The sequence below is a fragment of the Acartia tonsa genome, chromosome 9 (assembly GCF_053477335.1).
Source record: "Acartia tonsa isolate MP-2025a chromosome 9, ASM5347733v1, whole genome shotgun sequence".
In the NCBI taxonomy this organism is placed as follows: domain Eukaryota; kingdom Metazoa; phylum Arthropoda; class Copepoda; order Calanoida; family Acartiidae; genus Acartia; species Acartia tonsa.
This window is the reverse complement of record NC_137268.1, coordinates 96,607-109,318: the sequence shown is the minus strand read 5'-3', so window position 1 is coordinate 109,318 and position 12,712 is coordinate 96,607. Positions and strand designations below refer to the sequence as shown.

General features: G+C 28.6%; 1 protein-coding gene across 1 annotated transcript in view; it reads left to right on the top strand.

Annotated features, from left to right (window-relative positions):
• LOC145328371 (uncharacterized) overlaps positions 1-12,712 on the top strand; it is a 33,226-nt gene that overhangs the window by 17,433 nt on the left and 3,081 nt on the right. The window contains exons 16-29 of the mRNA XM_080172001.1: positions 446-513; positions 645-743; positions 1,456-1,509; positions 1,633-1,690; positions 2,040-2,125; positions 2,672-2,708; positions 2,850-2,921; positions 10,410-10,477; positions 10,810-10,908; positions 11,072-11,134; positions 11,383-11,440; positions 11,614-11,710; positions 11,794-11,925; positions 12,163-12,200. Of these exons, the coding sequence (XP_080028127.1) occupies positions 446-513; positions 645-743; positions 1,456-1,509; positions 1,633-1,690; positions 2,040-2,125; positions 2,672-2,708; positions 2,850-2,921; positions 10,410-10,477; positions 10,810-10,908; positions 11,072-11,134; positions 11,383-11,440; positions 11,614-11,710; positions 11,794-11,925; positions 12,163-12,200 (1,029 nt within the window). The remainder of the gene's footprint in view (positions 1-445; positions 514-644; positions 744-1,455; positions 1,510-1,632; positions 1,691-2,039; positions 2,126-2,671; positions 2,709-2,849; positions 2,922-10,409; positions 10,478-10,809; positions 10,909-11,071; positions 11,135-11,382; positions 11,441-11,613; positions 11,711-11,793; positions 11,926-12,162; positions 12,201-12,712) is intronic.

The following is a 12,712-nucleotide window of genomic DNA, read 5'->3' as shown; positions in this document are numbered from 1 at the left end:
ATAAAGAATGTAAATTTAATAATATTAAGATTTAAAGCTAATTATTGGTATGTGACCTACAAATGTGACAACATATAGAACATTGGGAAGGTTCAAAACTGGGCACATTATTTAGTCATAACAAAAGACACTAAATCTGCAGCTGTATCAGATGTGTGTCATGAATAGTTGGAAAAGGGGGAATGTCTTGATCAAAAACAGGTGCAACTCAATACCATGCACAGAGAAAGGTGATGCAACTAAAGAGTTGGTTGTCATAATACCATGCACAACTATTGAGAAAGATTTAGTTTAGAAATGCACCATAATAAGATCTTGTGGTGTATTCCTTCCCAATAGGCAATCATTAAATGTAATATTTTTTTTCAATAATATCAAATTTAAAAAGTTTGTACATCCCTTTTATTGTAATATTGTCCTTTTTTATCTAAATTTTTTTTTGTAGTTATTCAGATGAGGAAAAAACATTTGTTAAAAAGCAAATGGAAGTAATAGAAGCTCTCCCACTTCAAGGTCTTGTTTTTTCTTCACTGATTAAGAATTATAATTTTAGATTGTAATCATAAACATAGTTTATATTGTATTTATTTACTTTATAATTGCCTTAATTCTTACAATTTGCCAAATTTAAATTAAAATTTTAGACACAATTAAGTTTGTAGAAGTGGAGGATATGAAAGACTGCAGCAACTGCTTGTTTTTTGACAAGAAAGATACATCAACAAAGTGTTCTGGATGGAAAAGTAAGTATATGGATGGAATCAGTTTATTGAAAATTAAACTTTTCAAATTATTTAAGAAATCAAGTCATACACAGAAAATATCAGAACAACTCACAAATGTGCAACAAATACTTTTGGGGTCAAACTTAAAACTTTTAGGGGACAAATATGCAAAGTGTTCTGGATGGTAGATAGAATTGCTTATTTTGTTGCAAACAAAGTTTAAACTCTAAGAGTAAAAAATCCTTAGAATTAGAATGATTGGTCTTCTGCCATGTCTCCAGATTAGAACAAAAATAATTATATTCTTAAATAGATATTCTACAAAAAAAAAGTTGTAACAGCATAATTTTAAAGTGTGTAATATAATTTATGTATAACTGGAATGAATATTTAAATGTAATATTTTTCTTTTACCTTTCTAATTTAATCATGTGCATATCCCAACTATGGTCTTTTATAAAAATGTCCAACAGTGAACCACCCTAATAAATATTCTTTATTTGACTGAGATGGCCTTTTATAATATTCAATTATATAAACATTTGTTTCACCTAGATAGATTTTTGTCCAACATTAATTTTCCTAATAAAAATAGTCTTTAGATATTTGAATAAATCTCCTAATTAAAAAAAGTAAGGGCATTCAACTTTAGAGATGTCCCTCTAGTATGTTTGTCCTCTCCTAAATTTGTCATTGTACTAACATATCTTTTATAAATATATTATTTTAGGTCAATGTAATGCATCTATGTCACTTGGACACCCAGCCTGTTTTCAGTCCAATGGTGATTTTTTAAACTTAAAAAAAAATCATGTTTTTTAATAAAGTTGTTTTAAGATTATTATTTTAAATGATATTTAAATTGTACTGATAAAATCTTTTAATTCTAAATTAATTTAAATGTCAGGACCTTCAATGTTTCAAGAACTTCTAAAGGTTATAGAACTTGGACCAAAGCAAATAAGGTATTTTTTATTAAGGAGTCCATAACAATGTTATTATTATTGGCTATTTGACATTCATGTTCAAAGTTTTGTTATTAGAAGTAAAATTTATTGAATAAAGAAAGCAACCCAACTCACCACCAAGATTATATGTCATAAGAAAAACATAATCTATTTTAAAAAAAACATTTATTGGAATAGCTTAGTTTATTGCATTTTTTTATTTATTGGTAGTTGTATTTTGTATTTGTATTTTGAATTTCATAAGGGGTTGAAGTATAAAATGTATAGTATGTACATAGTCCATATTAATTTATTTCCTTACTAAATAATCAATAAATTTATAATAATCAATTCTTAAAATATTGAGAAATGAAAGTACAATTGAAAGTGCTGGAAGTGATGAAAATAACTTTGGACAAGATGAGTTTCAGGACTATGAAGATCTATTGTTAGGTTATTACTAATAAATTATTTTTAATGAATATTAAAAATCATATATTTGTTATCAATTATCTTATACTTTTGTTTAAACTAGCTGCATAAATCATAAATGATAATTATAATTAGATAGAGTTTTTTTTTTTAATTCAAATAAAAAGTAATTACATTTTTCACCTAGAATATATAATTAAGAATTTAAGATATAGACAGTAGGATTTTTTTTTATTTAAAAAAACATGAATTATTACAATTATTTGATTAATGCAATAATTTATTTTTCAAATGTTGGTGAAATAAAGTTTTGCCTCCATTTAGCTAATTGAATTACCAAAACAAAATTACTTCCGTATCATTTTGATTCTATGACTCCTACAAGGCAATATAAATATCCTTGTAGGTCTAATAATTCTTGACTTTTAATCTAATAAAAAAAAACACCTGTGCATTTATATAATAATATTCAAATTTTATTGAGAGTAAATGTATTACAAAAATTTATGTAATAAAAAAACTAATGAATAAGCCACTATCCAATAATTTATAGTTTTAATGAAACAGGTGATGTTGATTATGATTCTGGTTATAGTGCTGTCAGGTAAAATAAATAACAGAGAATTTAATATTATGGGGTTTAGGTTTTTTTGGGCCTTCACTTTAGATGTGTTACAGTTACAAAATTTTCTGACTTTTTAATACCACTATTTTTTTTATCAAAATCTCAGTATCTTTTTTATAGTAATACAAGTTACAGATGGTATAATGGCACTATACCATTCCAATTTATGGATGAATGGGACTATGGAAGAAGGTAAGTTTAAACCAGTAAAAGATAATTGAAAATATAGTGAGATTTTACTTAGTATAACAAAAATTTGGAAATAAACACATTTTCTACGCATCATTGGCTATGTTGAGCATCAAAATAAGTTCCCTCAGCTATAATAATAACCCTTAAGAGGCACCTTTCCACACTAGGAGTTGCAAACAGATATTTTAGTCTAACTTATTCAAACAATGATGTTTGTTATATATATAATTAATCTAGTTTGAAGTATTTTTTTTATTAAACAATTTTCTTTGGACTTTAAAAGTTAAAATGTATCAACCCTCTTTCCTATTGAAGCTGGGGTACTCAGGGGAGTTGAGGGAATAATGATTAGTCTTTAAGAAAACTCTGGCCTGGACGTTCCTGTTTAGGAATGTTTATTATTTTATATTTTAGTGGAAAGTGGTATATTTAGGTTAGATGAAAAGTTCTTTCATTTCATATTACAGGGTATTTTATGAGATATTTGGTTACTTTAAATCAACTACCAACCTCTCATTTCTTTTATGGGGCTTTAGAATAGTCATTTTTGTATTATTATTATTGGGGTAAGTTGGATTATAAATTTAGCTGCATTAATAAATTCATAAAGATCTTTATGGGTATTGGAGATTTCTTTAGTCACATTATATGTGTTATTGGGCGCTAAGGGGAAAAGGGGTTTTATTGATTTAAAAAAATGAATTTTGATAAAATTAAATTAAAGCAACCTGATCAGTTATCCTCAATTCCTTGTTTTCTAGTTAGACTAAGTAAGTAAGAACTGCTTAAAGTGGCTGTGAATTTGCAAATAACGTTATATATATAGGTAGATAACTAACAATTGAAGATAAATCTTTAAAACTATTGCCTAATAAAATGAAAAATATTTAATTAGATGAAAAACAATTTTCAAATTTTCTAAACAGAACGATACCGCGCTTATCATTATTATGAAAACTGAATAATAAATGCATTAAATAAGAACAATTGCAGTGCATTTATAGGGAATTGTATTCAAAATAGATAAAGCATTGTGTATTTTTTTAAATGTCATTTAAAAGTAACACAACATGATTATCATTTTAATGATAAAAAAAGCAAAAAAGAAAATTAGTCGAAGTTCGAAAAGTAAAATGTTTTTTACCGGCACAACATTTTATTACCTCTCTTTCTATCTATCTGTCTCTCTCTCCATCTCTCTCTTTCTCTCTCTCTCTCCTTCTCTCTCTCTCTCTCTCTCTCTCTCTCTCTCTCTCTCTCTCTCTCTCTCTCTCTCTCTCTCTCTCTCTCTCCTTCTCTCTCTCTACCTAACTAATAACTATGTATAAAAAGATTATCATTCTAATCTTGTAATTTTATATTCAATTTTATTTAATTCACTAGCAACTTTTATAATAAAAATAAAATAGCCTAAAACCTTCACTACAGACAAATAGGAATAGGATGTTGTTAAATCTTTTTATTAAAAACTTGACATTCTTTCTATTCTGTATTCAGGGAGGAAATGGATATTTAGCTGTTTATCACATTAGTTCCCAAAGTTAATGACATTTTATTCGTTGAATAAATAACTCTGGGGACTTTTATTTAATTTTTATTGGTTGGTCCATTACTGTGTGTGTCCAAATGTTTAAACCACTAAATATAGTTTACAAAATGTTTAATTTTGTGTATATTTTCCTTTTGGATATCCATTAATTTATTGGCCATTGTCTTATGCCTTTAGTTCCCTGGTTAAGTAAGGTGTGTAAATATGTGGGGGGAGAGTGGGCGTTTAGGCAGAATGGGTGTGTGTGGGTGTGGGCGTTTGTGTGTGTGTGTGTGTAGATGCGTGGGGGGAGTGGGCTTTTTAGGCAGAATGAGAGTGTGTGTGTGTGTAGATTCGTGGGGGGGAGTGGGCATTTTAAGCAGAATGAGTGTGTGTGGGTGTGTGTGTGTGTGTTAGGCTACGTAGTGTGTGTGTGTGTGTAGATAATTGGGGTGTGTCAAATGTGTGTGTGGATTATTACTAATCTTTCATTGACATAAAAAAAAGAATACTAATTTTTATGGAAATATTTTAGTAAAATGACTGAATCTTTTGCTAAAAGTGTGTAGCAAATATAATATACTTTCACTTTTTAAACCATTAAATTCTTAAATATTATTCTTTCTAGAGATTTAATCAATTTTTCTTTTGTCTTCATAGCAGCTCAAACATACCGAAATTTAGTTAATCATTTTATAAAATAAAAGGAATTTTGTAATTACATTTTAAAGAAAGTTTGAAGACAAATATTAAAAGAGGTTTATTACAAAATTATTTCCTAAGTATTGATTTTTTTGTTTTTATCTGCAAGCAAAGAAATGGCTTATTTTCTTATAGTTTAATTGTTGCTCAAACTTACTGGAACTTTTAAGAAATTATTCTACAAAAATTACTTAACCCTTACAGATCGGGCCCCAATTCCCACCTTAATAGATCAGGGAGCAGTCAGACCGCTCCTTAGCCGCTTTTTAGCGGCCAGCCGCTAAATTTTAAAACAGCTGTAGAGCGGCCAATTTTGCAGCTAGGATGACCAAATTTTAGGACAAACTTTTATTTTTTATGATAAAAAAATTACTTTTTCTGATCATCGCCGAAAAACGGCAAATAACGGAAACCGCCATTTTCGGCGGTTACGGCGGTTGGCGGCACATTTTAATATTTTTATCTGATTATTATTGCTCAAGGGTTTACCAAAAAAAATTATAGGTCTCTAGCTGTAATAGAAGCCACGATATTCATGATATATATATCTGTAGTAAAAGCCGGACCAAAATCGGTCATAAAGTTGGTCAGGGAGCGGTCAAACGGTCATAACACCACTTTTCTCAGAAGGTCATTGATATCTAAGTATTCACCAAAAACATTTTAGGTTTCTACCTTATACACAAAAGTCATAATGTAGAAATTAAGATTTATTTAGAATTTTTTCTAATTCGTGATCTCTTTAATAGGGGTTAGATATAGGGTGAAAATGCCACCCACTTGATCAATTAAGTACTCGCAGAGGGCCTGATCTTTAGGGGTTTAATAACATGGTAATTAATTTAAAATTTTACATAAATGATTCTCCACATATGGTTAGTTAGTTTTTGTATAAATTTGCCAAAAATTTAATCTTTAAATTAATAAAAGACTTTTGAGATATTATGAATGAGAAAATGTTTATGATTTATAAGCACAGAAAACCATCATACCTTTAAAGTACCATTGTCATGAAAAAACAAATGATTTTCTCGAAAATTGAATTGCAAATGGTTTTTTTATCTTTGATAACGAGACCAACAAGAATTTCTAGGACATCAGCAACATGTATTGACCAAATTTTTACTAACACAAAAGATAATAGTTTTCATTCGGGAATTTTATTAAATGATATATCTGATCATTTCCCAATTTTCACAATAACACCTTATTCATATAAAGCAAGTAAAGAATCATGTATTTTTACAAGAAATATTAATGAAGAAAAAATTACTGGGTTTATCAATCTATTAAGAAATGTTAATTGGGAAAATGTAACTAACAGTTTGAACCTCAACATTGTTTTAATAAATTTTATGAGCTTTTAATGAATTTTATGAACTTTCTTTTCCTTTACAAAAGATAAGAATTAAAAAGAACATACATAAAATTGAAAAATTTATGACTGATGGTTTAATGAGATGTAGAGATAAAAAATTTGAATTGTCAACGTTAAGTATTAATGAGCCAACTGCTGATAATATTAGGATATATAATAGATATAGAAATATCTATAATCGTGCAATAAAAACAGCTAAAAAATTGTATTATTGTAATGAGCTAAAAAAATGTAAATCTGACTTGAGAAAAACTTGGGATATTATTAGAGATGCAATCCGAAAAACAAAAGATAAAGCAACACGTATCAATGAATTGAAGTTTAATGATGCTATATATTTAGATATTGCAGAAATTTCTGAGAAATTGAATAAACACTTTACTTCTGTAGCAAGCAAGATATCATCTAAAATAAATCCTTCTAACATTGATCCGTGTAGCTATATACCTAATTATAATTCCAGTTTTAAAATGCATACAATAAACCCAAATATAATTATAGATATTGATAAAAAAATTAGAAATAAACAAAGTATGGACATTTTTGGCCTGTCAAATTCTTTTTTAAAGAAAATAATTCCTGTCATTGCCCTTCCTCTCTCTCATGTGATTTACCAAACTATTTTAACTGGAAAAATACCTTCTGAATTAAAAATCGCAAAAGTTATACCTATTTTTAAGTTAAAAGGAAATAATTCTAATAAAAAAGCTGATCCATCCAACTATAGGCAAATAAGTTTATTAGCTATTTTCTCAAAAGTTTTAGAAAAAGTCATTTATCAACAACTGTCGTGCTATTTGATTAGAAATAATATCATTTTTGAACATCAGTATGGATTTCAATAAAAAAAATCTACAATACACCCTGTGATACACCTCTTAAATTACATAGCTGAAGCAAAAAACGATAATAAAACTGTAATTGGAGTCTTCTTTGATCTTGCAAAATGTTTTGATACAATTCCACACTCTATTTTAATTAAAAAGTTGTCAAAAATTGGCATTAATGGCGTTGAACTTGAATGGTTTAAAAATTATTTAAGTAATAGACAGCAATTTGTACATGTAAACAACACTGACTCAACAAAGCTGAACATAGCTAGAGGTGTCCCACAGGGCTCTATTTTAGGTCCAATTCTATTTTTAATCTACATAAATGATCTTAAAAATTGTACTGATTTATATACAGTATTATTTGCTGATGACAGTAATTTTTTAATATCTGGTAAAAACTTTACAGAGATAAAACTGAAATTAAACAATGAACTTAAAAAGATATCTGATTGGTTTAGGAGTAATCAAATGAGCTTAAATCCTGATAAAACTAAAATCATGATATTTAATAAAAATGAAAATACTATTGATTGGATGCTCTTAATATTAAGCTAAACTTTAACAATGAAAATGAGTTTGATCCTGAGAAAATAAAAATCTTAAATTATGTCAATTCAAGTAACAATATTCCTGCAATTAAATTCCTAGGTGTATTTATAGATCCTTCTTTAAATTTTAAATATCATGTAGAACATTTACGTAAAAAGATTTCTAGTTCCTTATTTCTAATAAATAGAGCTAAACATATACTGAATTTAGATAGCAAAAAAATGCTTTTTCATTCACTTATAAATAGTCATTTACTTTACTGTTTACCTGCCTGGAGTTGTGGTCTTCAATCTACTATGGAACCATTAATTAAATTGCAAAAAAAGGCAATAAGAATTGTTTTTAGTAAGAAACACATCTCAAACACAATGCCTTTATTTAAAAAAATGAATGTCCTTCCTTTACATGAATCAGCTAATTATTTGAAATTATTATTTATGTATGATTTTATAAACAGTAAGCTACCAAGTTCCTTTCAAGGTACTTGGCTTCGCCGTAATCAATTACATACCAGAAATCTTAGAAACTCTAATATGTTTGATGTTAAAAAACCAAAGTTTAAATCTATTGAAAGATTTCCTAAGTATCATTTCCAAGAATTATGGAATAACCATTGTAATAATGATTTATTAACCCACAATCAATCAAGAAAAAAATTTATTAAAAATCTAAAAGAATCTTTGTTATCAAGCTAAACTCTAGTGTGTAACAACCCATTATGTCAAGAATGTAGATAAATTTACATTTCTTTTCAGCATTATCCTCTTAGAAATTTAAAAAATTCTTTTTTTCAATTTTATACCCCCCCCCCCCCAAATATCAACAAACAACTATTTTAGGTTAGGTTAGGTTTTAGGCTAGGGAGCCGAGCACTGCGGCTAGGCAGGCAAGGGGGCCGAATGCTGCGGCTAGGCAGGCAAGGGGGCCAAGTGCTGCAGCTAGGCAGGCTAGGGAGCCGAGTGCTATAGCCAGAGTTCATAGTTCGCTGGCGGGGGAAGGGGGGGGGGTACAAAATTGAAAAAAATTGAAAAAAAAATTTCTAAGAGGATAATACCTTCTTTTCAATATTGTTGGAAATCTGATAAATTAATCAAAATCTATTTGTTAAATTTTTTTTTAAAATTTCTATTATTGCAATAATGGTGTAAGACTTGTATGCCCTAATCAATCCTTCCTATTATCATTCTTTCCTCTCCAATATGATTTATTTATTGCTTATTATCTTTTTTTCTATTTTTTTGTCCTATTTATATGGCCTGTATGAAAACAATGTGTGAATACACATTACTGCATACTTCCTAGTTTTTAGGAAACTGCCATTTGGGAAGAATTTTTTTTTAACCCTTACAGATCGGGCCCCAATTCCCACCTTAATAGATCGGGGGGGGGGTCATATTGACCCCCCCCTCTATCTCGGCTTCTGTTACAGATAAAGACGTAAAATTTTTTTCTGGTGGTTCGTGTGTATTTTTAGAGAAAATTACTTTTTCTAGTCATAGTGACCAGGCCGCTCCATAGCCGCTTTTTAGCGGCCAGCCGCCAAACTTTAAAACAGCTGTAGAGCGGCCAATTTTGCAGCTAGGATGACCAAATTTTAGGACAAACTTTTATTTTTCATAACAAAAAAATTACTTTTTCTGATCATCGCCGAAAAACGGCAAATAACATAAACCGCCATTTTCGGCGGTTACGGCGGTAAAACGGTGGTTGGCGGCGCCAATTAATATTTTTATCTGTTTATTGTTGCTCAAGAATTTACCAAAAAAATTTTTGGTCTCTAGCTGTAATAGAAGCCATGATATTCATGATATATGTCTGTAGTAAAAGCCGGACAAAAATCGGTCATAAAGTCGATCAAACGGTCATAACACCACTTTTCTCATAAGGTCATTGATATCTTAGTATTCACCAAAAAAACTTTAGGTTTCTACCTTATACACAAAAGTCATAATGTAGAAATTAAGATTTATTTAGAATTTTTTTAAAATTTTGGTGCTACCCAACCGACTTTGACCGGACACCACGACCGACACAGACCAGATATCTTAATAAAATCAACTCTTGCCGACGCATAATTACTAAACTTAAAAAGTCATGAAGTCACAGCTCTCCATCTTACCTACAAAAAAAATGACATTGAAAAAACTAGAGGGGGGGGTCAATATGACCCCCCCCCCGATCTGTAAGGGTTAATAACATTTGACTGTATATATAAGTATATAAGTCCCTAACAGTCTTAATATTTGTTGGCATGGTGTCTAATGCAAATTGTTGCTTTTTAAAACGCTTATTCTTTTACTACTTTAGCCTATATAAATTAAAAAGAATTTGGCTGTCAACTACTGGCTGTTTTATAAGATAATATTAAAATAAGCTGCTGTAAAATCTCACCAAGCTAAATTCATTAGTTAGCTGCCAATCATTTATATAAGCATTTAATAAATCAGTTTACCTTGGACACACCGTAGAAACATTTGTTTGCATAATTAATTATTTAGGTATACAGATAATGAGAAGAATGTAATAAAGTCACAAATGAAAATAATAGAGGATCAATTACCTAAAGGTAAAATTCTAAATTGCTACTAAAAAGACAACATAGTCATTAATACATGAATATTTATTTTGGTTCCATTGTACTATGTTGCAATATCAACTGTTTGCTATTGTATAAAACTTTGATTGACTGACATTAAGATATAAAGAGGGCCATAGTGCATTTTACATTTTTAAAATATAAACGGTTTAAAAAAAACACAAAAGCAATAAATTGTTTTATTTATTTAAAAGTTCTCCTTTTGTTGTTGTTCAATATATATACAAAATGTTCATATATGATATTTTTATAGAAACCAAATCATAATTATAATGAATGTCATGAAAGGTTGCTTAATTTAGGTTGCATACAATTCCTTGATAAAGAATTGGCAAACCAAACATTTACACAAGAGTTGAAAATTCACAAAAAGAATACATATGATTGTTCTGGTTCAATAGGTTATTTTTAATTAGAATAAAATAGAATATTTACTATGAAAAACTGAACATAATTTCTTATATTCTTGAAAAGATTAAAAATATTTTTGAAATTAATTAAAAGTTCTAAGATTTAAATGTCATTTTTATATTGAAAAATAAACTTTATATTTAAAAATTTTAGGCTACAATGATAAACAATATAGGGGACTAAATCTTGGAAACCCTGGATGCTTTGGTGAAGAAGGTTATTATAAACTGTTAGCTAAAGTAACCAGTTAAGATAAAATCTGGATCTTTATATAAAGGCTATGAAATTCTTAGATTTTCTTTTTATTAGGTCAAAAGAACCACTGTTGGTATTCTTTTTTAATGTTATTCAATAATATCTATCTAGACATAAAGTACGATTACTTTAGAAGAGATTTCTACTTTATCTTTAGCTTTAGAAAATGTTTTTTTTTCTTAACTGAAAAGATAAACGTATATTCTTAGGTAGAATCATATTGCATGAATTGGTGCATGTTCTTGGGTTTGTACATGAGCAAAACAGGTAAAAGTTTATTTTATTAACACTATATTTTTATTGTCTACTTTTGTTAGCGAATAGATGTTAAATGATCAGTAATAAAAGTAAATACCTTTTTATATAGTATTAAAGTAATCCAAATTTTGATATAATACATCTTCCTAGATTACATTTAAATTCTAATGATTTATATTTAGACCTGATCGTGACCAGTTTGTTGAAATAAAGAAGAAATTTGTAGAAAATATAGGAAAAACAATGACCATAAGAACAAAATATAATGAAACACATGGGGTGATTTTTTTAATCAATTTTATGTCTTCTTTTCATTAGTATTTTAAAATTCAAAATATTTGTTTTTAATTAAAATTTCTTAGACTCCTTACGACTTCTTTTCCATCACCCACTATACAGAAAGACGAGGATGCAAAATGGGAACAGTATGCATAATTGTTAAGGAGCCTTTTAGAACCTACTTCAATGACACTGATTTGCTCAAACAATATCCTGTGAGTTTTTATTTTTAGTCTGATTATGAATATCTAATATTTATATGCTATAAGCATGAAAATAATTATTTTGCTCCAAAATTATTTTTTTTAAATCAGAGCCCTTACCAGTAGAAAAGTTGAAATAAGCAATTTCCTTACACATTCCTTTACCAGTAACTTAACCAAGACCAGTTATTTATTAAATCTAACTGACCTTATATAATATCTTTAAATATTAAATAAGCCTATTTTCAGAGCCAATTATCTCCAGTGGATGTGGTTGAGATTTCAAGGTATGGTTTTTTTAGAAATATATTAGAGAGTGAAGAAAGCATAATATGACTTTGACTGACTTTGTAGTTGGAAATTCTTCATCAAACAGGGGACATACATAAAATTGTATAACAATCTGAAATATCAGGGGAACATCCGCTACCCCCAACCAATTAAGGTGAGGAAAGAGGTCCAACTTTTAATAATTAATTTGACTAAATAACTTTTAAGGATTGTTCCCAAATGTTTGACACATTCTCTGTACACATGTCACAAGAACCGAAATTGAAAAATCCAAAAGAAACAAGAAATTGTTTACATCTTAAAATTTAAAGGAATGGTTCAACAAACAAAAACAAAGTTCCCTGGGGCAATTACTCCATCATTTAATGCCTCGGAATGTAAAAAATCCATTTATGCTAAATGGGACAAAAATTGTTTTAGACATATGAAGTTAGATATGTTCAAAAATCTTTTAACAAGTGTTGACAAATTGTCAATTCTACAGCTGTTTACATTTTATTTACAAAAG